At 38.4% G+C, this 25,199-nt stretch overlaps 2 protein-coding genes across 2 annotated transcripts; both read left to right on the top strand.

The window, feature by feature from the left end:
- Positions 1-7,006: 7,006 nt before the first annotated feature.
- Positions 7,007-15,597, top strand: LOC149284924 (HAUS augmin-like complex subunit 7). The gene is made up of 10 exons (XM_089496192.1): positions 7,007-7,060; positions 9,139-9,254; positions 9,662-9,729; positions 10,732-10,793; positions 11,295-11,404; positions 11,771-11,929; positions 12,502-12,592; positions 14,272-14,481; positions 14,743-14,854; positions 15,536-15,597. Exons 1-10 carry the CDS (start codon positions 7,007-7,009, stop codon positions 15,595-15,597), a joined length of 1,044 nt encoding a protein of 347 aa, XP_089352318.1.
- A 4,936-nt stretch (positions 15,598-20,533) lies between these two features.
- TREX2 (three prime repair exonuclease 2) lies at positions 20,534-21,217 on the top strand. Its single transcript, XM_089496058.1, has one exon. It carries the CDS (start codon positions 20,534-20,536, stop codon positions 21,215-21,217), a length of 684 nt encoding a protein of 227 aa, XP_089352184.1.
- Positions 21,218-25,199: the final 3,982 nt, after the last annotated feature.

Below are 25,199 nucleotides of genomic sequence, written 5' to 3' on the forward strand. Positions count from 1 at the left end.
GGGTCAACAAGCTGAAGGTGCTTTTGGCCAAGTTGCCTGCCTTCGATGGACTATGGACTCTTTGTTCAGTTATGGAGAGAAAACACGCTAAGCTTGCATTGCCGATTGTCAAAATAAAACAGAATGGATTTATCCAAATCACTTACGAGTTCAGAGGTGTTCCTTCACTGGGGTAATTCCATTTAATGGACAGTCTATTTAGCGCTGCAGAAGAGCTTGGTGCGATAAGTTTCCAAGTTCAGCTCCCCTGAATCCTCATCAGAGGAAACCCAGCTTAGCGGTTCACAGACTCATGAATTCTAAGTACACTTAGTGCTCACAAGTTGTGTTGAAATTCATTGGAATCTCCTCTGATTTTACTTCTCTCTACAATTGAGCTTAGCTAAAAATTTGAGCTTTGCTAAATTTCAAGGATTAAGGAACATATTTCATAGTCATGATATGATATTTCAAACCATTATCAAGATCGGAAAAAATCCCTAAAAATCTAAAAAATTTTAATATTAAAAAAATAAATCAAAAACAGATGTAAGCCAAAAGTTATTAAAATGGCCAGTCTATGAAAAACTTTGAGAAGAAATACTTTGGAAGATAATGAATTACCTGCTGTATTCCCAAACTCCAGATGAATTTACGCAGGTGTTCAATGACAATCCACAGGGTTTACAATTAACTAGAGATGGGAAGCCTTTCATATATATGTGTGTGTATATAAATAAATATATATATATATATTTATATGGCCAACCAAGGCATGAGAATAAAAAACTATATTCCATCTGTGTGACTTGACTTCTGAAGTTGTTTATCCATTAAACAAGCAAATTAATCAAGAGTCGTGGAGGTCATTGGTTTGTTTTTGTGCTGTTCTCAGATGGATGCATGTGTGTTATTAAAAGAGGAATTATAAAAGCTATCTTTTATGTGATTGTCTGCTGCAAGTTGAAGAACATGAACAAATATTTAGCTGGGCTGCTAGAAGAGGTATTGATGCCTTTCAAATGGTAGTCCAAGTAGAACTTAAAATGAACGAATCAACATAAAACACAACTGTGTACAAACCTGGCATTGTAACTGTGGTTACATGGATTGGGCATGAACTGGGAACAGGACACACTGGGTCTTTCTTTATAATACATTTTTCATATATACTTGTAATACCATTGTATTCAGTATTTTTACAACTTGGGACATCCTTCTACATTCTAATACCAGGCCTGGATTGGCAATCAGGCACACAACAGCACCTCCCTTTTGCGACCAGTTGGCCACTGGACCTAGATACCTATCATTTCTGCTGGAATAAATCCATGTATTCACCACCTATTCTGTTATTGTGGCACATTCTTCCCACTATCGATGGTGTCATTACATTCACTGCTAAAGCAAGCCACCAACCGATATATATATATATATATATACACATTCAATAGTGAATTCAAGTCATCAATGTTAAAAGAAACAGACTTATTGAAATGGGCTTTCATCACCTCCCATTAAAAATATATCGTCAATGTATCTCAACCAAGTATCAGCATAATTTCTTACCAATGTCCAAGATATTCATTAGCATAAAATGGGACACAGCATTTACAGCTCTCATTGACAGAGAAATACAAAACATTTGCTTACTGATCCCAAACATAATTATATTCTTAAAATAGTCAAATATGGCGTGAAGGAGATAAGAACAGCAAACAGAGTATGGACAGTTTTATTCTAAGAATAGAATAATGGTTATGGCTAGTCTGGATTGAAAGGTAAATGTATAAAAATGAACTGGCGTCATTACTGCAGAATTTTTGGGGTATGGGAAATAATAAGTATTGATATTCTATTTTGTAAAACGTAATGATTAGATGTGTAATACTCAAGCGTAAAATGGGGTATTTATTTGTGCAGATGGGGTTTTAATGGTGTGTGGCCACCGGCTGGATACATGCAGTCACACGCTGACGGAGTATAGTGTGCTGCTGCAAACAACCAGCAGAAGGCTGCACATATGCAATTTATCAGCTGCTGCCCTTAGTGGCAAGGCCAATTTAAATCTTTAAATGATTTTCAATATGAATAAGCACAAAATGCATAATTATATCGTTTCAGACATTTTATCTACCTTTCTACTAAATATACATATGTATGAGTCTCTGAGTGGCCATTACACTAAAGTTTAGAAATGGCTTTTTGGTTCAACTGGTTTGGTTTAAGATCATGCCACTGTAACTCCAGAAAAGAAAGACAAAAAATCAAAACAAACACATCACTGTCGTTATGATGAAAGTGTCATACACTTATTTATTGGGGGGAGGCATGCAGAACACTGTTTTAATACAATGGAATTAAAACAACAGGTTCTCCTGCCAATAATTGCAAAAGAATGTTTTAGGAAATGACATCCCTTTTTAGACAGAAAGCTATGACATCATATCCCAACACAATACGAAAGCCTCTGTACCAATAACAACACTGATTACAAGATCACATGTCTCAATACAAACACACACATATACATACTCTTTCACTGAGTATCGATATAGTTTTAGTAGAAAAGTATAGTTAAAATGATACCATTTATCAGCTAACTGAGAGTTTGATTGCGAGCTTTCGAGACCAAGTTGTTAGGTCCCTTCCTCAGGCATTAATGAAGCTAACACAGACTTTTCTAAATACAAAAGCACAATTCACACGTTAACAAAGACTTTAGATAAAGACAGAGGTATTGGGGAATTTGTTCAGCAGTTGGACTAGCAGAGATCCAATGGACAGATATGGTTCCATCAAAGCATTGTTGGTCAGTTCACTCCCTGGTTAGAGGGGCCATAAAACCATTTGACATATGCCAGATCCATGAAGGTGTCAAATGTTCCCAGAAATAAGTAGTTTGTAGTTAATTTGAATTGTGAGAGGATTAATGGTTAGTGATGTTATAATGGGAGATGAATTCTCTGTCTCTGTTGAGGCCAGTAAGTAGGGTAATAAAACGGTATATTAGTTTGATCTCCCATATCTTTCTCTCCCTCTTGGTGCGGAACGATCCCATCAGTACTGACAGCTTCACATCCTGAATGCTGTGTCCAGGCTGACAAAAGTGTTCTCCAACAGGTGTATCTATTTTTTTCTGTTTGATGGTATGTCTGTGGGAATTAAACCGTTTGTGTAATACTTTGACTGTTTCCCCCACGTACATCGCTGTTGGGCATTTAGCACACATGATGAGGTACACCACGTTAGATGATTTGCACGTAAGGCAGCCATTGGTTTTGTGGTGTAAGTGTGAGCCTGGTATCTGTATTTCATCTGTGGGAAGGATGTGTGCACAGGTCTCACATCTCTTTTGTTGGCAGGGAGAGGTACCATTTGTTGTTCGCCTGTGAAGGGTGCTCCTCACTATACATTGTTTGAGATTGGGAGGCGGTTTGAATGAGAGCAGTGGGGGATGTGGGAATATCGTGCGAAGTCTTTCATCAGTGTGCAAGATTTCTTGTAGTTCCTTTGAGATCTTGCGCAGGGCTTCCATTTGTGGATTATAGGTGACCACTAATGGTACTCGATCTCTTTTTTGTGGCTGCTGGTATCTCAGAAGGTTTCCTCTGGGGTTATTGATGGCTTTCTGTATTTGGGAGTCTGTGATTTCTGTACTGTACCCATGGTTTATGAATTCCTCCCTGAGATTCTGGAGGTGTTTATCTCTGTCCATAGGATCCGAACAGATGCGGTTATATCGAATAGCTTGACTGTATATGATTGAGTTTTTGGTATGTCTGGGATGGAAGTTGTTGTGTTTCAGATAGGTTGGTCTATCTGTTGGTTTGCGGTAGAGTGAAGTCTGAATTGACTTGTTCCTTATGTAGATGGTAGCGTCCAGGAACTGGATGTTAGTGCGGGAGTAGCTCAGTTTCAGGTTTATAGTGGGATGAAAGGCATTATAGCCTTCATGAAATCTGAGGAGTTCCTCTTCGCTACCAGTCCAGATGATTAGTATATCGTCAATGTAGCGGAGATATACCAGCGGTTTGTTGTGGCAGGTGGAGATGTAGTCCTCCTCCAGTCTGGCCATGAATAAATTGGCATATTGTAGTGCCATTCGTGTGCCCATTGCAGTCCCCATTTTTTGGAGATAAAAGTCCTGTCCAAATATGAAGTAGTTGTGGTTGAGGATAAAATGTATTAGTTGTGTTATGGGTTCCATTCCTAGGTTCTCCTGTTCTAGGTATTTGCGGCAAGCTGCTATACCGTCACGATGGGGAATGTTGGTGTAGAGGGATTCTACATCCACGGTAGCAAGAATGGTGCCCTCAGGAACTGTGCCGATGTTGGTAAGTTTGTTGAGAAGATCGGTGGAGTCTTGGAGGTAACTGGGCAATCCCTTTACTAAGGGTTTAAGGATTTTTTCAACCCAGCCAGAAATATTGTCTGTAAGGGTTCTGACTCCTGAAATGATGGGTCTTCCGGGGTTTCCCTCTGTGTATTTTGGGGAGCATGTAGAAGGAGCCCACTTTGGGGTCAGTTGGCACCAAGCCTTCCACCTGTTGTCTGATGTTGGGCGGCAGTGCTTTTATGGTATTCTTGAGTGTTTTGGTATAGGCGTTTGTGGGGTCCTCCTGAAGTTGGATGTAGTGTCTGTCATCAGAGAGTTGTCTGTGTGCTTCTTTTTTGTAATCCTCAGTGTCCATAATAACTACAGCACCTCCCTTGTCTGCTGGTTTAATTGTAATTTCTTGATTGTTCTTAAGTGATCGAATGGCCTTCTGTTCCTTCTTAGTTAGGTTGGCAGTTTGTTTGGTATTTTTCTCTAATATTTCCGAGTTGACTCTGTGTCTAAAGCTCTCTATATATCGGTCGAGTGTTTTAGTATAGTTTTAGTATAGTTTTAGTATAATGTGTAATTACACATTGTGTAATGTCTCATTATTATTAGTGTCCAGCAACATTGCTACACTAAAAATATACGTTGGACTAATTGATAGTTAAATACTATAGATCACATGTGGGTTACTTACTAATGATCTCTTGTTTTACTAACAGATGTGATAAACCCTCAAAAATCTTGATGAACCAGTTTGGCCAACAACAAAGTATGTATGGTATAATTATATTTCTATAAAAGTGGAAATGTTTGTGAGAAGGAACAACAGCACTATAATATTATCTCAATTAAAACAAGTTAGCATAAAGCACAATTTAAAGATGGCACCTGGTACTCACAACGTATATATAAATCCTTATTTATATATATATATATATATATATATATATATCAGTAAAATTAAGGAACGGTTTTATCTACCCAGCATCTACCTCTAGAAGGTATCTTCCCCTGTGTTAAGCGCCGGGGCATTCTGTTATATCCATGTGATTCACTTAAAAAGGGGAAAAAGATACTACAGATCCAGTGATGGCCACGCAAAGACCTTGGGAGCGTAAAAGAAGGGGTTTCCAAGGGATCCCCCCAAACTGGCCCATTGCACCAGAGAGCCCAGTCACCAATAGGTTGCCCCACCTGGTTATGCAGCACAGGAGCAAAACCCAAATACCGGTAACATGAAAAACATAACATGACATCAATTTCTTTGGCATTGGGTTTATTATGATATAACGATTTTGGAATTTCCCATTGGTTACCAACTTCAAGAAACTAAATAATGACCAATAGAACATTTACAAACAAAACCTTCAAATGGAAGATTTGTTTTGATGGTAATAGCCTAAAGTTACTATTTTCTTCTAATCTTTTCACCCGTTGTTTAAGTAACCACACTTTTTGATTGATGTGGGAGCCACCAATCCTTACATAATGTTGACAAGATTAAGTGTCTTACGGTTTTAATACAGAAATCTTTATTGTTGTTGTTTGTTACACAGTATTGATTAAAATCCTGCATTCGATAATTCACATCGATATTTAGTGTTAACACATTTGACCTAATGACCAATCAATGGTAAAATGAGCCAGTCAGGTGGAGGTGCTTTTGTCTGCTTAAGATTCCACCTTTAATTGATTAAAATTATTACAGTTTTGTTTTAAATGATCACGTTATATCTGTGGCAGGAACTGAAACTGCAGTTTCTGTCATAAGGAAACTATGGGCAGCTGATCATATGTACTATACATGTGTTACAGGTTACTCATGTATTGTAAAGTCATCAGCTATTCCAGTAAAACAGATTTTAATACTCATGAGCACAACATGATCAATGATGGAAATATGTACTACAGAGCTGCACAATGCTGTCAGAGACAGCAAGGTTCAGTAGTCACATCATATTTCACGATTTGCTTTATTTACGTAGGAACTTCCACTTTCCTATTTCTGTGTTCCATCTGCGGTCCTCCCTTGCCAGTTGTAAAATCCACATAAGAATTTTACTTTAAATCGATTGTGCGTGAAGCCTGAACCATGAAACAGAATGCAGCATCCAGTCTCGGCAAGAAGCCCAGCAGGTCTCCCGGTGCAACAGGAAAAACCCTAGAAAAGAGGGACATCTGGGAAGGAAAGAGGGACCAGGGATTTGGGGCCCACAGAGAGGCTTCCCTCCAACCCCTAAATAGAGGCATGCAGTTGAATTTCCTCCCTTTCCTTTAAATATTTTTTAAAGTTATTACTTCAATGCATTTTCTTTAACTATTGCTATGGGCTTCTTTTATATATATATATATATATATATATATATATATATATATATATATATATATATATATATATTATAATTCTCTTCATCTTACAAACCGTCACACCTACGCATTGCTGGTCCACACAAGCATGTACCTACTAATAAAATTGTGATACAGAAAGAACCAAAAAAAAACAAAAAACCCCGGCATTTGAATGACCAATGAACGCGCTAAATATTTAATGAAAGCAAATGTTGACCAATCCGCGTATGGAAGAGGTGGCCTTTCAGGTTTTCTCTACTGCCCAATGGGAAAACGGGATTGTGACGCCAATTGGGACGCAGCACTGGGCTGGCTCAGCCAATGGGGCTGCTGCTGCGGTGAGGTGGAGTTATGGCGGGAGCAACAGATCTGAGGAATGCTGCAGATTTATATCACCGGCTAAAGGTGTGTGTTAATTAGGACTGTGTATACTGACTGCGTCCGGGGATTTGTGTTACAGTCTACATAATACGGCGCAGCCCGGGTTAGCGGGATAATTACGGTCTGGAGGAAACATGGAGGCATGCGAGATGGGGTGTTACGGTTACTTCCGGGTGGGTGGGAAAAATGCTTCCCCCATGTTGCATTCCTACAGCTTGTAGAAATGCACTAATCTCTGACATGTGCAGGAGCAAGGTGTCCCTTTATTAGACACGACTCCAGCTGTTGCTGAGCATCAGTCCCATCAGTCTTCATGATGCTCAGCGACCAAAACGGTACATCATCATCATCATCATCAGCTGCGCTGTCTGAGAATTATGGGATTTGTAGTCCAGCAATACTTGGAGATTTAATTATGGGACATCTGTTTTCTTCAGTCTTGGCTGGAGATTCATAAAGGGAGAAGTCGAGAAACACCTGCAGATGTACTTTCTGGTCTCCTGACGGTGTACTCCTCAGCTGTTCTTCTTTCTTGACATGAATGATGCATTCCCAGCTCTCACTGACTGCTGGGGGTTAGAGAAAAAAATCACCCTGTTGCCTGCTGTTAGGTCCCATAGTAAATGTGATGATCTCACAGCATGTAAATGATGTCATTAATGGTTTCCAATTCTCTTTTTAGCCCTTAAAGTATGTGTTGACATAGCTATGGTGCCTTCTCATTATTACTTTTTGTCCCCTGCCCCTGGGGGGCAGCTTAATGCCCTGGTGGCTGGTCAACACATCTAGCCAGTATGGAGAGCATATGTGATCCTAATCTTTTGGCCACTGAAGAAAAAGAAACTACCATTTTACTATATTGCCCAAAATGCACATTTGCGTTCAGTCGTCCTATAAAAACATATAACTCTATGAGCTACTCAAATTTATGTCACTGTTTTGTTTGTGAGGCCGTGGCATCCAGTCAAATTTGGTTTAAATTGGCTAAAATGAATGAAAGCAGGAAGTTCCGTGGAGAAATGGATTATTTTTTACCGTTCGCTACAGTACTGCATACACTAATGTAGAAAACTGACGTTTCCAGCTCAGATACCGCAATGAGCGTATTCTTTATGGAAGTTAAACACCCCCCCCCTAAAAAAAAATTGTAGAGCGGCACACCCAAATTAATATAAGAAAATAGCAACTTGTGGTGCGACTCCCCCAGAAAAAGCCCCTAAATTATCAAAAGTAAAAAGGAGGTGCACTCACTAATACAATACAATATTTATTACAGAAATAAAGCTACAGAAAAAAAGTTTTATATAAAATATATACTCACAGAACTAGGAATAAATAACAGAAAAACAATACCAGTGTTATGTGGGTTTTTCTTTGTTATATTATTTTTGTAATAGCATATTTTTTCATATTTTAGTGTGTGCACCTTCTTTTTATGTTTGATTATGGAAGTGCCAGTGGTCCTTTGCTTCACAGATTTATTCATTTTAGTTTTCCAGGCTGAGTTATTAAGACTGAGCCATTCTGTTCTTTACCGTAGAAAGTATGATGAGATTAGTAGATTGAGCTAAAATAACAGAGCTGGAAAACATACACATGATAAATACTCTACTCACAGAATGTATTCCGAAACTGGAGGGTCAGAGGTTTAAATGTAATGTAAGGAGTTATTACCTTACCGAGAGGGTAATTGAATAGACATAAAACTGTCCGGACCAAGGACTGATTAACATCTGACGGCTGAGTAGATGGGCTGAATGGTTCTGCCGACAAATTCTATGTTCCTGTTATAGTAGACCTCCATTAAACTCAATAGTACTGACAATCTTGTCCACTTAGACGATGTAACCATTTCAGCGATGGTGTCATAAAGTAGCCGCATTACTGTAGTGCTGGATTATTTCTTACGTTTAACAGAACTTGTTGGGAGGCTTGTAACATCCAGCTGAACGGGGCACAGCATTTGTGATCAGTTCTACAAATCATTCCAGGTTAATAAAGCAATGTCGAGTTACTTCTCTTAACTCAGGTGACCATTCAGACTGGGGGGGGGGGCAGACCTACACAAGGAACGTGTATGTAATATATTGCTTTTGCTGCAGGTCATTTCTTGCCCATGCCTGGAAGGTTGTTATCTCACAGAGCCTCAGACTATGTACGATCTCCTGTGTACTCCCTCAGCCCATCGCCTGGACATCCTGGAGTGGATATGCACAAGGTAATGGCTGCTTGACCTTCGGGCGTCCTTAACACTTTTCAGCATCTTTCACAATATAAATATGTGATGCAGCTGTATGCGGTACATGGGATTTACAAGATTTTCAATGTAACAAAGGTGTAAAAAAGTTATCTGTTGCAATAAAGTGTATCTAACTATAGGTACACTTACTAGGGATAATTGAACTTAACACCTTTCTGTAAGTCTGATTGTTTTGTTATATACTGCTTGTTATGTCCTGTTTACCATTGTACAGCGCTGTGGAATATGATGGCACTACATAAATCAATAAATAATAATAATTTGGGGAATCTTGTGCTTTTTTTTTTCCTCTTTGTGCATTTAGTGTTTATTATCCCCAGTATGAAATCAAGATATTAAACATTATATATATTGATTTCTTCTAGAGTTTATCCTCCTCTCCAAGACCAATTCTCTTCTTTAAAAGAATCACAATCGGACGTTAAAGTAAAAGGTACACATTTTTCTTGCTATACACTTCTAATAATGGATTGATAAAAATAATCATTTCTTATGCTTCTCTTGAAAGGTGTTTTTTTTAGGAGCTACACACTTTAAAATATTTGTTTCCATTAAAATAAATTGTTTGGAGATATTTCTACCACCCATTACATATAATGGATACATATAATTATAGTTTTATTAGTGTATTATTTTTGAACCTTGGTAGCTAGTTTCTTGTGCAGGAATCAGAAAATCTAAAATGCTCACTAAACCTTTTTTGGCAATCTCTACAGTGAGGACTGTATGAACTTTCTGTTAAATAAGTGTTTGGTAGAGTTTGTAATCCAGAATGTAGCTTTTGAAACAGGTCATAGAGTGTAATACTTGTTGAACCACATGAACTGTGATAGAAATTAAAAAACCTTTTCTTTATCTTTACTTATCACTCACTTAAAAAGGTTAAACATAAATCAAAAAAGGTATTTTTCCATCATGGTCCCTTATTTAAAAGTGTTTTGTTTTTCACTATTCTTTTTCTTTCCCATAGGTTTAACAGACAGTCCATAAAACATGTAATGCACACTAAGACAGAATAGGATTTGCCGGTATTAGCCAGTTTTTCAAAGGATCACAAATTTTGTCCGTAGAGATCAGTATGAATTGATAAAGACAGACACAAGCAAAAAAGTTATAGCCATGGCAGTCTTTCCAAATATGAAATTGTGATTGCTGATATGCATTCACCCACTATTAACACTATAGTTTATTAGCTTGTCTAAACACACAAATCTACATATCGTATTCCAACCTAGCAAACCCAAATAAAGCTGTGTGTGTGTGTATATATATATATATATATATATATAATATAATATAATGTGTGTGGTTATATAACAATATTCTAAACTTGCGTTATATGAAGAATAATTTAAGTTGGTGATTACCTCTTGCTGGTATACTGTGCAATCTGTTAAATACTTCATTGAACTTGCAATTTTTTTTCTTCTCTCAGAAATGGTCAGACTTGGATTTGAACTCTTGCTTTGTGGTTCTGATGACCTGGATCTAATTAAGGTACTGATCTTCTTTTGGCATGTGTCATACCAGGTCCTGTGTGAATTTTTTAGAAGCTATTGATCGTTGAGAAGTTTATTCACTATAGGTAGTGTTGCTAATGAGTTTGCAAGAAAATTCCAGTTTACAGGCTTTATTAATTGTGAAGAAGTACTGGATGTTCAAAGAAAGGTCTTCTGGAGTGATAGCCTCTCGTTTGTGCGTGACTTTAATAAGTGACAGTTTGATCTACTGGATCATGTAACCTTTCTGCTTTACAGTGTGAATGGATCTAGCCAATGAACTATTCTGCATTCCAATTCTCAAAAGCCAGTCACTATAAATTTATCTGCTTGTACTGCAGTCTTTCATACGTAAGGCTGAAACAGTATTGGCTCTGTTATTTCTTTCCCTGAGTCTCCGTTGTTCCTGCTTTTCATTGCTTTGGTTTTTCTGTCTCAGAACAGTTCATGATCTTTCCTTTTTGTAGAAACTGCCATCTGAAGTAGTTTGTTTCTGCAGGGACATGCCCCTCCACAAAAGCAACTCTCCTTTATTAGACAATTGATGGACATTATTCAGAACCCTGGAACACTTGCAAGCAATATGACAATGGAGCCAGCAGCTATTAGGTAAGATGAACATATACAAGTGTATATATTTCAAGAGGTTGAATTAACAAGCTATTAACAAGAATTAACAATAATGAAAAAGTATATATAACACTAGGTGATGTGTTTGGCCAATGAGATCTCCTCCACGGCACCAAGCTTGGGTGTGGGGAAAGGGGGTAAATGCATTTCATGCATTTGCTAAGAAGACACCACCAAAATTTAAAGGGTCCACACAGCTTTCGTATGCATTAAGGTGCATATGATGACTGGAGTGTCCCTTTAAAGAAAATAAAAAAACTAAGATGTATTGCAGTCACCCTTTACTGTAACTGGTGACCTTGGGGTTTATAACTTTTGCTTGTTCTGTCTTTATTTCGGTTTCAGCGCTGACAAGTCTGTTGTAAACTGTGTTCGGGAAAATGAAGAGCTACTGAAAGATCTGTTCTTCAGCCCTCAGTTCCAGGCCACCCTTTACCCCGAGTGCACGCCCTGGCCAGCAGATCTCAAGCCTCTCTTGCTTTCAGAAGAACCCACACACAAAAGGTATGTGATTTTGAGGTACAGCCTCCATTAAAAGCAGTTCAAGACTATACCGTCTTCTTTGTTTTGTTGTTCTAAATCTAAGTGTACCCCGAGATTAATATATAGCATTCTTTCTCATACCTTATTGTATGTAATAGACCGTATTGGTATTATTTTGAACACCTAGATTTACATAAATAATAAAAAAATTTGCAACAAGGACATCATTCTGTATTAGTGAAATATCTTATTTTATATTAATAATGACCTCAAATACTTTGATAATAAAGTTGGGGTTCATTTACATCAGAAATCTGGCTATATGCTGCTAACATTAGAATAAAACTGTCTACCGAAGCCATCTTTCTTTTCCAAGTATACTCCCTTTGAGGTAGCTTTTTGTAAAACTTTAGTTCTAAAATGACCTATAAAGGCTGTAAAGTTCAATGCATTTTACATGTACTATGCACATATAGTTTTATCATAAAAAAATTGTATCACAAGCCACCTCAGCTATTAAAGAAGGCTTCTCTGAGCAACCTTTGTATTGAGCTCATTCTGATTATTTTAATGCCAAACCTTTCTTTCTACAGGCCGCTTCAGTCCAGTAAGGATTGCGTCATGGGTGAGTCTTTAGAAGCATTACAGAAAATCTCTGCCAGTCTCCAAGCGCTTAAAGAGGAGGTGAGTGTAGTAATTGCCTCAGAACATGACCTAAACACAGGGTTTCAGACTACTACTGTAGATAGGGAACTGCCTGGATTCAATACACAAATGCCATCCGTGATCACTGAGATGGGCTATGAATGGGTGTGTGTGGCTGAAGTTGTTGCATGTGTTCTTTGTTATGTGTTTACTTAATAAAACCTTAAGCTCTTTTATTAATACAAATGTAACTTCTTTTTATATAACATTTACAATAAGGAGATACTGTATTGCTCTATGGGATAACATTCTCCTGTGAAGCAATTTGTGCAATGATAATTATTTTGGTGGAGTTGGCCGACATGTAAAATCATGCCAGTCCTGAATGAAAACCTTCTTCATTTTTCATTTAACCTTCTTTGTTTAGTTATCTATATGAAAGTGTAAGAAATTATGACCTCCTATATTCCTTAGAGAATGTGTGATGAATAAAGCACAAAGACAAGTGTATAGAGAAATGTATCTTGATTTTGAATTAGGTTAATGTTACAAGTAATAAAATATATAACATACACAAAACAAAAGGGATACTTTAAGCACTAAAACAATGATACATTTCTTTCAAGTCCTTCTCCATGGGCCTTCAACCTTCCTCCATTCATAGCATTCTCCTGAACACCATCCTGCGCAGATTCCCCCTGGGCCTCCTGACCCAGAACACTTCTCTGCGCTCTCCTCCCCAAGATGGCCAGCTATCCCCAAATCCCTTATACCTCCCAGAAAGTGGTTCCCCCAACCCCTTTTCCAAAGAGGACAGTTACGGAGGAAATAGTCTGTGTGAAAATACACCACTCGTCGTTTCAGGTGTCTGATAACCTGGAATCAGTGTTCCCTCTAAGCTGTGCGCTTGTGCGCGCGCACATAGCTTTTTAAGAGAGCGCACGTATCCAAAAATTGTGCGCACAACAGTTTTTCCCCAAAAAAGAAAAAAATATTTTTTTTAAAACTTTATGCGGCGCGGATATTGTGCGCACAAAATCTTTGCTCCGTGAAAATTTTTGCACAAGAGAAATTTTCTGCGCACGCCAACTAAGAAAAATTAGATGGAACATTGCCTGGAATGGGACTTTTCTCAGTCTAAGAATTCCATCGTTGCTGGAACCCTTTATGCCAAACCCTTTTGTAGTGTATTACTATGCAAATGTCCTTACTTTGGGAAACTAGATGACATGTCTTGGACACACATATACACCCTTTCTAACCAGTACTACTGGGAGTTGTGAGTGATGCTGGGGGGGACTTAAAGTTAAGGTCTAATCATATCAGCAGCATGTAGTGCAGGTTTCTACTGCTTCCCCCTAAGTGCCACTCCTTACAGTCTCAGGCCATGCTTTTGTACTTGGCCACAGGCACTCGGCCCTTCGCCGTCTGGGATGCTCTGTGCCATAGGTTGATCAGTGAGATGTATCCTATGAGATCACAGCCTCTCTAGCAGCAGGAATAGGGCTATGCAATCTGAAATATGCATTACCTTTCCTCAGCTGTAAGGGTGGGTGAAGGTATGTACACTGCCCATTCATACCTAGATAAGGACATGTAGTGTTAGGAAAGTGATGGGTATAGAGATAGAGTTTCCTCATTTTAATGAGAGGCCAGTATACATGTTCATTTGTTTGCTTTTTATTGACGGGCCCTTTGAAATTATCTGTTTCCTGTAGTGTGAATTCCTCAACAGCTCGGTACCAGGCAGTGATACCATCTTACAGACTCTGAGGTTGGCACTCACCGATTTCTACCAGCTCATAGCTGCCTTTACTGAAGTTTATGACCATGAGTTTCAAGAACACTGTGGACACCCAGCCCCTCAAATGAGCCCATCCGGACCCCTCTTCCAGTCTGTCCACGAGTCTCTTACTGTGTGCAGTAAGGTAAAATTTACAACAATCATCATTTATTCCAGTGTTACTTATGGCACTAGTTAGTGGTATATATTCACTAATCTGTAAGTCTGTGAAGTGTTTAACATACCCACAAGGGGGCCCTTCATTTGTATCTGAGCTGTCCCTGCTTAATATACAGATGCTGCAGGAAGCACAGTTGTATCGGTCAGGTTTGTCACACCATGTAATGTGTATAATACAAACACACATATGCATGCACTTGTGCCTTGCATATTTTTTCATTCTCAGGAGCTCGAGGCTATCGCCCAGTTTACGGAAACATCAGAGAACATTGCAGAGGTAGTAAAAAAAAGACAGCATTCTAAAGAGTCGTGGGGAGGCAGCCGGTATACTACACTCTGTAAGTATTTTTACTACATCTGAACATCTGCTTCATCTATATTTTTATTTGTACGCACCTATTTTTGTAAAGTCACAGTAATATCCATACCAAGCGTCCATATCCATACATATCCAAAGCCGGCTTAGTAGATAAAGCACTGCGGTGGAGCGTAAACTGTCTTTAATTACGTTTTCTTTCTTTAAGTAACAAAAAAAGTATTGAAATGCATGGCTTACCTAGAATTTTCACAAATGAATTCAGCAGAAATTGTGCCGCTGATTTGTCAGTTTTGCAAATCCTACATGGTTCAGTTCATTACAATAAGTAAACCAAATGTTTTTGTTTTTTTTACAAATTAAAATAAGCAATATAAATGAATTTGAAAATGACCTTACGTTATATTAACTTCCTCTTGGGAGCTGCATGATTACTATAAAGTCTTTGTATTTTGTTCTAGATTGTTGTTAAATGGTTTGGTTATTTATAATAATTATTATTGATTAGATATGCTAGTTTTGTCAACACATTCCTTAAAGTCGCTTATAAAGAAATATTCCAAAAACATTTACAGTGACTGAAAAAATGCACAAACTAGGGAGGTTTAGTAGAATTTAAGCTAGATCCCCTTTTGTGTGTTATGTCAGCAGTTTAACTCATATCATCTTGCTCACAAATTAATTTTCTGTTATTATCTTTTAGACGAAAAAATCAAGGAACTGAAGCAAAACTATGAAGCGTTTCAGGGCTCCTTACAAGAGTGATCTTACCATGGTTTCGATTAAAACCTGAAGAGGATCCTGGGGTTTTGGTGTAATGTCTTGCTACAAGCAAGAATTCCAAAATACAGACATGAATGCTGGATGTGTCTTTCAGATGTGTCTTAAAAATCCTGTTTGGCTACTAGAGACATGGGGGCAGCTCCCGTCCTGGAGGAGCGGTTTAAAGTACTGCTTGGGATGGTGCCAGACTGCTGTAAAGATGTCTTCAGGACATCTAAAAATGGGATAAAAGAAGAGTGAAAGAAAAGGAAGAGCAAAACTGAGTGTTATCTATGTAAATTAACGTTATTAATTAAAATGTAACTGTGTCTTAATATACAGCTGTCTCTGTCTGTAAAGCCCGCTGCGTATGGGCAGTGACGCTGTGCTATGCAGCAGCTTTAAATCTGCTCCTATGCTACTGGTCATGCGCTGCTTTGGAACATTGTACTGCTGAACATAGTTCTTCTTGAAGTCCCTTCTCTCGGTACGCGTGTTTATGCCAATTAGTTGGATGGCTATACCACTTATAAGGCACTATATTTTTCTAGCTTATAAAAACAATAGGTTTATTTGATTCCACAGCCAGCTTGTTCTTAAGTGAATTTCCTGGGGTTTCGCTGTCTGTGTACAACCTCTAGTTATATTAAAACTTAATGTTGCCTCTTTATTCTCTACTTTTCTAACTTTTTAGGCACTTATCTCGGTAGCCTTTGGTCAACAAAAAGCATCAGTTTTGTTTTGTTCTATAAGTAACCCTCAGTGAATTTATAGCTTTCTGTATAGTAACCTTAAAGTGACAGGGTTCAGTACAGGTATATGTGACGATGCCCCCTGCCACACCATCACGGTAAGTACGACACTTAAAATATATACTTTGTTATCGAAATTATTAGCATTATAGGAGCAAAAGTCCATGTGAAACCAAACATGAACATTTTTTGAAACTCATTATATGTACATCTAAGTGTGTAAAACCAGCTTGCTAAAAATCATTCACATTTGCAATAATACTGTCTTTCCTAACGTCTTGAAATCGATGGGAATACTTTCCTGCTTCAAGCAGCCAATCAGTGGCAGGAAAGCGCTCCCATTGAAAGTCTACCTCATGGCATCTAGCTGAATACATCCTGGTCTGATAGGATTACAAAGATTACTGGGCCCTCATGCAAACTTTGCTCAGGGGCCCCAAGTGTTTCCAAATGCCCGTTCACTAGACTTTCAATACTCATGGTATAACCATACATACACAGAACAAAGAACGCATTTCTATACAAACTGCCGTACGCAGGTACATAAGAAAAGGGCTTTTTGGTAAACGCTATTTTTGAAAACTTGACTCCTGTTACTCCAACTCAGGAGCATCTTATCTGTTGCCACGTTTATGATTTATTCGGGGTTAGGAATAAAAGTGATTCTGGGGCAGCAAAGCTGGACTTCAGTGACATAGAGGTCATATATAGGCTGCCTTGTCATTAGGTTAAACACGGACTCTAATAACAAGGAATTGGACCACGAAATGGAAGCTTTTCTACTTTTGCCATTCCACATCTATCCACAGAGGATCTAGAGTTTAGGTCGCTTTTTGACTATAATTTTATTAGCTGAAAATGTCCAGCTTCTTCAGTTCAGTGGATAAGTAGACACGATGAAATCCATATATATATCCATACAATATAATCAAGAACCTTTTTTGGAAGCTTATCTTCCATTTACAGAACGTTTGAGGTCAAGGCTCTGTGTGAGACAGTCAAGTTCCTCCACACCAAACTCATCAAATTATGTATTTAAGGAGCTACAACTTTATGTACCAGGGCGCAGTCCCGTTGCAATACACAAACCACAAATTGGTGCCACAAAATTCAATTATCTGGCCCAAACCATGAAAAAAAAGCCCCATACCATTATGTCTTCTCCACTAGACTTCAGAGTAGGCACTATGCATTCTGATAGGTAGCATTCTCCTAGTAGCCTCCAAAATCAGATTTGTCCATCAGAAATCCAGATAGTGAAGCGTGATTCATTGCTCCAAATAACATGTTCCACTCCTCCAGAGTCCAGTGGTGGTGGACTTTACACCACTCCAGCCGCCGCTTAGCACTGTGCATAGTGATGTTTGGCTTGTGTGTAGCTGCTCTTCCATGGAAACCCATTTCATGAATCTCCTGACACACAGTGTTTGTGCTGATGTTGTTACCAGAGGCAGTTTGGATCTCTGTAGCAAGAGATGACATGGATGACAAGTGATTTATTTCGCACTGTGGGCTTCAACACTCTGTGGCCGCTCATTGCGATTCTTCAATAATAGCACTTACAGTGGATCGGGGCAAATCTAGCAGGTGTGACAGAAAGCAGGGGATGATAATGGAGGGAGTGTACATATCCCCTTATATTATGCAGGGTGGTTACCCACAATAGTTTCTACTAGCCCCAGGGAGATGTATTGTTAATAATGGAATTATAGAATGTCTGTTATTTGTGTATTTTGGGTCCCTGGGGTGAAGCATTTGGAGAGTAGGGCGGGCCAGTGCTCCACTCCACAGTTTATGAGCAGCCGGAGTGGGAATCCAGTCCGGTGATTCACGGTTACTCACCTAATACTCACGAGAGAGAGAAAGTACCTTGTATTAGTTAGTGCTCACAAGAGCGAGGCCTTTAGGTTTGGATTATTTATTTTCTGTAATGCCTGTGCTGATAAAATAAACCAGGCCCAGCCTTTTATTTTACCCTCCTCGTGTCTGAGCCGTCTCTGCAGCCTGGTAGACTGTGTGTGAGTGAAGATTCCCGGACGGAGTACCAAAGTGAAGGGGTATTGCGTCACACAGGGCAGATATTTTACAAACAAGAGGCGACATCCTATGACACTGAGCTCTTCATTACGGCCCATTCTACTGCCATTGTTTGTCTATGGAGATGGCTGCCTATGTGCTTGATGTATACATGCGGCTGAAACACCAAAGCTCAATAATTAAGAGGGGTGTCCCAATACTTTTGGCCATATAGTGTATTTACCGGGACATTTCTAACTGTTAATGTTACAGAGGAAATGTACTGCATGTATCAAACCAGGAAGTATTTCCTGGATTATTCAAAAAGAAACTATGAAAGTGTTTACCATAAAAAGCTCAACCTTATAACAACGCTGTGTGGGTGGATCAGTGTCGCGTTGCTATAAATCGCAGGAATAAGCCCAGCTGGCAGCATCTACTTCAACCCTGTTACATCGCTTTGTAGGAGGTGAGAATTGTTTAAGTATTTACAATTATATTGTAATATTGCAATCTGGATATTCTCATAGTTTTTGTTTTCTTTTGTAATGAAAAGGCTAGTAGGAGTGTGTCTGTGCCTGCCTACTGTCCTATGTTTCTAGGAATAGTCCCAAGATTATGAGATTTACATAATTAGATACTTAAAAAGTACAGGAGGGAAGTTTGTTTCAATAGAGGAGAAATGTCAGAACACAGAGGCTTGTAACAGTACGGATGTTTTATGTTACAAAGAGGTAGTGGTAGATAAATGGAACATCAGCCTCCCCTCAGAAGTGGTGGAGGCAAATACAGTGAAGGAATTTATAAGTGCATCGGAAAAGTTTTGGTCTTTACATTAGGAAAAATGGGCAGACTAGATGGCCGAATGTTTTTTTATCAAATTGTTTGTTTCTATGTTAGCATTAAAAATGCAAATGTTAAATATTCTAAGGTATATGTATATATAATAATAGACGCAATTCTATTTTTCTGTGGAATGTCTACTTTGGTATAAAATTAAATATTAAATGGGGTAAACATTACCCTTACCCTATAAAATATTTTCAGGACATAGTTCTAAACAAGCATGGAATACCAACACTTTTTGTCACATGCTTAATTATCATATTGTTATATTTACCGTATATCAGAAAATTAAGAAATATTTGTTTAAAAAGGTTAAATGCTGGTGTATAAAAACATATCATTTTGTGGTGCATCGCTTTTAAAGAAAATTAATCTGGAAAAGTATTTTAAACAAATACAGATCTGTTTACCGGTATTGTGAATATATATGATTATACAACAGTGAATAAACTACATATTGTGTAATAACACCTTTATTGACAGTGCAAGCCTTGGAAACTAATGAGGGCAGCCTGGCATCTAACTAGCCCCAAAAAACTGAATTAAATTACAGTTTAATCCATCCAAAAAGATGACAATAAAGGATGGTTAAGATTAACAATAACCTAAAAACTGACAAAATGAACAATGACATTAACATAGGTTAAGACAGAAGGCGTATGGATTACAAGGGATGGGGGATGTAATTATAAACCCATAATGGTTACCAGCTATGTATGTTGTGTCACTGTGATGAACAGAAAGAAATTAACCTACGGACAACCTTTTCTGGAAAAATAAACATTGAAGTGGTATAATATCTCTATTGTGCAAAGTAGTTTCGTTTCTCTCTGATGACTTACACCGTGCTGCCCATCCCTAATGAAGCATTTCAGGTATAAGATATATATACACACACGCAAACAATAATGGCTCTAAGGGTTGTCTGAAACATTTTGTGTATGTGCCAATAAACATGCATATACATAAATACATGTACATATACACTAGAGAGTGAAGACTCATGCATGTCTTTTTAATTCCAGTCCCAGATGTTTAGGTAGTGTTTTGGGATCAGTTGTTTTAGACAACGTATAAGGATTTTAGATACAAAGCTCTTTTCCAAAATACGCAAGACGTGTTACCATGATCTCGGTAAGATTCCTGAAACGTTGATGGATGATATGAGCAATCAAAGAGCTATGTTATTTGAAATGTATCTCTTGTTACATCTTAGGGAGAACAGGGCTCCCTGATATCCTAGCAATGCTCCTTCAAGGAACAGGAAAGGTTGATCAATCCTGACATCTTTTTATCATTCTCTTTTCATACTACAGGCTTTCAGCATGTTAAGTTCTGTAAAAACATTTGTGTTCCTGGACCTGGAGGCCACAGGACTAAATAAATATCTTCCGAAGATCACTGAGATCTGCTTGGTAGCTGCTCATATCTCCTCTCTGCAGAACCCGGTTACCAATGAATTTGGAGAGATGCAACTTCCCCGGGTCCTTGACAAGCTCTGCCTATGTGTTGATCCAGAGAAGACCATCAACAGATATGCTTCTGAAATCACAGGCCTCAATAATAAAAATCTGGTTGATAACGAGAAGCAAAACTTCAACTCGGGCCTCATTGTTCTCATAAAGGAATTCTTGGATCGCCAAGCTAAGCCAGTCTGCCTCGTAGCACACAATGGCTTTAAATTTGACTTTCCACTTCTGAAGACAGAGCTGAGGCAACAAGGAAATGATTTTTCTAGCTCATTGCTCTGCCTGGACACTGTGCATGTGTTCCAGCTGCTGGATACCCTGGAGAACGGTGCTCCTACACAGGGGAGAGGGTTATACGCTCTTTCAGAACTTTATAGACGGTCTGTCGGGAAGGAGCCAATTGATTCTCATCATGCTGAAGGTGATGTACAGATGCTCATTATGATCTTCATGTCCAAAGCAAAACAGGTGATTGAGAAAACCTCTTACTCTTTTAAGAGGTGGAGTGAAATCAGGCCTATGTATGTCACTAGGCGTTAATAAATGGAAACAACTTTGGAATAGATCCATTTCTGCATGTCCCATGCTTGGCCTCTCTTCTAAGTGATTCTAGAAGGACTGGTTACAATCCTATAATAAATAGGAATAGTTTTAATGAAAACACACACTATAACAATACTCTAGATATAAGATGTAGCAGAAAGAATCCTGTCCTCTTTAGTGGTCAGGGGGGAAACCTGAGTTCCATTGCCTTTTAGAGATGTGGACAACTTGTGTTGCCACCGCTGAAGAGTCTAGCAACTTAGTATCAAGTGATAATATTTATTGTTCAAAGGGGCCTATATAAAATGTCTACTTTGCAGGCGTAAGTGAAATCCCCTATTTGCCTTGGGCATACTAACTTGCAAAACAGTTTATTGTGCCTATTTAGCAACAGGATTACGCCCAAAGGCTTCCCGAAATCACAGCTGATTACCGGACCTCCTGCGCATTCTTTAATGTTTAGGAAAGAGAAGTGATGTTTGGCCCACTTTTTACCCACATCCTACCAAGACTCCCCAGTCTATTCATAGTTAGCCCCATCACGTTAGTGTAGTTGTACCCTCTTCCTGCTCTTGGGGCAGTCAGCACATGCTGATGTGTCATTGCGATGGCTCTGCAGAATGTTTCGCACAGAAGCGCTCTACGCAGCAAGGGGCGTCAGGAAGCCCCAAAGTATGCATTTTTATGCATCCCTCATTAATAGGGAAAATATGGTTCAGTAGCTGGTGGCGGCTGGCAAATTGAGATTAAGCTGCCCCTACCATCTACATCAAATAGAAATATGTGCGATGGAATGAAAACAACATGGTGTGATCATATTAATATGTAAACAGATATGTATGTACCAAATGTGCTAAATATGTTTTCAAATCTTATCATTGTTTTTAACATCAATTGTTCTTTTATTTTCAAGAAATATCATTCTTGTTTGCCAATATGAATTTACAATAACTGTATTCTAACTATATTACCATGTAATTAAAGCTAAATATGACATGTTGATGAAGATTGTAATTATGTTGCTGTGTATGTAATTTAAACATGTAAACCTGATGAATGTTGTTCCGATTAAATAATTATTGGGCACATTTTAGTTTTATGGTTTGCGAGTAAAAATACTATGCCTGAGCTTGATTACTACCGGGACTCTCAAAAGGAGAGAACTTAATTCTCAGGCTTATGTTGCTACATAAATAACCAAGCATGTCTGATACATGGAATATATTCTAGTTCTAGTAATAGTTTGTGTAATGCAAAAATATATATATCTTAAGTATCAAATTAACGGTTTCCAAATTTATTTAAATAAATTACTTAAAACAAAGTTATATAAAACAGAGAAATTACTTTTACAGTAGGTAATAAACATTGCAAATAAACGTCAGCCGAAAGCTGAGAGAGGGGGTTGTGTGAGCTGTGTGGGTTATCATAGTTACATATAGTTACATATAGTTACATAGTTCATAAGGTTGAAAAAAGACCTAAGTCCATCAAGTTCAACCCTTCTACCTAACCTAACCTAACCTTCCTATTCTTGATCCAAAAGAAGGCAAAAAAAAATAATTAAGCTACATCGAATTCTGCCATCAGGGGAAAAAAATTCCTTCTTGACTCCAAGAGGCAATCGGATTTCTCCTTGAATCAAGAAGCTCTAAAATATTAATGTTATTCTATTGATATCCCTGTATATCGTGCCTTTCTAAGAAAATATTGAGGCCCCATTTGAAGGCATCTCATGTATTGGATAAAACCACCTCCCTTGGAAGTGAATTCCATACCTTTATTGTTCTCACTGTAAAGAATCCCTTGCTTTGTCGTCTATGAAACCTGCGCTCTTCCAGTCTCAGAGGGGGACCTCTTGTTCTTTGTATATTTCTGTTAATGAACAGGTCACTGAAGAGCTCTTTATATTGGCCCTGCATATATTTATATAATGTTATCATATCCCCTCTGAGACGCCATTTTTCTAGCGTATATAATTTTAACTTTTTTAGTCTCTCTTCATACCTAGTATCTTCCAATCCCTTTATTAATTTCGTAGCCCTCCTTTGCACTTTTTCTAATTCCATAATGTCCTTTTTAAGGACCGGTGCCCAGAATTGTACCGCGTATTCAAGGTGAGGTCTTACCAATGACCTTGAAAGAGGCAATATGATATTCTCCTCCCGCGAATCGATACCTCTTTTTATGCATGCCAAAACCGTATTGGCCCTCGCAGCTGCTTGCTGGCGTTGCGCACTGTTGTCAAGTCTGTTGTCAACCGTTATTCTTAAATCCTTCTCATTGGTAGTTTCCCCCAAGGATATTCCATTTAAAGAATAGGTTGCATTTTTATTATTTTTACCATAATGCATAACTTTGCATCTGCCACTTGCACGCCCAGTCCCCAACTCTGTCTAAATCTTCCTGCAAAGAAGAAACATCCAGATTAGTCTGAATTACCCGGCCTAATTTTGTGTCATCAGCAAAAACTGTGACATGGCTCTCAATGTAGCCTGGGAGATCATTTATAAATAAATTAAAAAGAAGAGGGCCGAGGACAGACCCCTGAGGCACTCAGGGCTGAGAAACATCCATTCACAACAACCCTCTGCATTCTATCTTTTAGTCAATTTCTGATCCACATACAGACATTTGCCCCCAAGCCTATTTCTGTTAATTTGTAGAGAAGCCTTTTATGCGGAACCGTATCAAATGCCTTAGCATCAGAGACAGTCACTGTGTGTATGCATATATATGTGTATATTGTTAGAGGGGCTGTGTGTGTATGTAAATATATATGGTTTTAGATTGTGTGTATATGTACACTTAAGTGTATGGTGTTAAAGTGTGTGTGCATGTATGTTTATTTGTGTAAGTGCATGGTGCTAAAGTGTATAAGTTGAAGGGTGTGTGTGTTTAAATGTGTAATTGCTTGATGTTAGGCTGTTGTGTATATGTAAGTGTATGATGTTACTTTCGCTGTGTGTAATTGTATGTGTATGTTGTAAGAGTGTGTGTATGCATGTATGTGTAAAGTGTTAGTGGGTATGTGCATATGTATGTATGTTTACAGAGTGGCTGTATGTATGTGTTATTGGAGAACTGCTCTTGACCATCATCATACCCCCAACATCCTATTTAATTTCAATACTCAACCACAATGATTCACCCCATCATCATATTTCTCCCCATCCTCATTTCAATCCCCTACCATTATCACCCCATATTGCACCACAATCATTCCCCTCTATTTTAATGCTTCCTAAAGTAATATCTCATCATCTCTACAGCGATCAGCCATAACTTTATGACCACCTGCCCAATATTGTGTAGGTCCCCCTTTTGTCACCAAAACAGCCCTGACACGTTGAGGCATGGACTCCACTAGACACTCTGAAGGTGTGCTGTGGTATCTGGCACCAAGACATTAGCGGCAGGTCCTTTAAGTCCTGTAACTTGCGAGGTGGGGTCTCCATGGATGCATCCTGGTGCCGCGTGTCCTCCAGGTAAGCGACGCACCCGGCCATCCACGTGATGTAAAAGAAAATGTGATTCATCAGACCAGACAACCTTCTACCATTGGTCTGTGGTCGAGTTCTTTTCTCACAAGAGAGCTGGTGCTGTCAAATAAAATAAACGCCTTCAAAAAGGGTCTGGATATTTTTGTTTTAGAAAAGCAGAACATACAGGGCTATAAATGATTTAAAGAAACGTGAAAAAAACCTAAAATCACGTGTTGTGTGTTAAAGTGAATGAATAATAAAGGTGAAGACAAATATTATATCCCAAATAGGACCGCAGCTACCCACAAAAAAACACTCTTCCTCAAAGTGTAGAAATACAGGCAGACAAAAAAGAAGTATGGGGCGCAGATACGTATAAGGGAAAAAAACAGCTAAAGTAAATATAATAATATCTTTAATAATCAATGTGTGGATATAAAACAAAATAAAAGAGTGCAATATTTGGGTAAAGAGTCAATTTGACCAACAAAATG

This window comes from Sceloporus occidentalis, unplaced genomic scaffold, assembly GCF_023333645.1.
Source record: "Sceloporus occidentalis isolate IW3139 unplaced genomic scaffold, rSceOcc1.0.p SCAF_87, whole genome shotgun sequence".
Taxonomy (NCBI): Eukaryota; Metazoa; Chordata; class Lepidosauria; order Squamata; family Phrynosomatidae; genus Sceloporus; species Sceloporus occidentalis.

What these genes read in the sequence shown, in the direction of transcription:
- TREX2 (XM_089496058.1), top strand. Translation starts at nt 20,534, where the DNA reads ATGTTAAGTTCTGTAAAAACATTTGTGTTCCTGGACCTGGAGGCCACA.
- LOC149284924 (XM_089496192.1), top strand. Translation starts at nt 7,007, where the DNA reads ATGGCGGGAGCAACAGATCTGAGGAATGCTGCAGATTTATATCACCGG. An exon ending in ATTTATATCACCGGCTAAAG is followed by an intron (nt 7,061 to 9,138) that starts GTGTGTGTTAAT and finishes CTTTTGCTGCAG; the next exon opens with GTCATTTCTTGCCCATGCCT. An exon ending in CTCTTACTGTGTGCAGTAAG is followed by an intron (nt 14,482 to 14,742) that starts GTAAAATTTACA and finishes TTTCATTCTCAG; the next exon opens with GAGCTCGAGGCTATCGCCCA.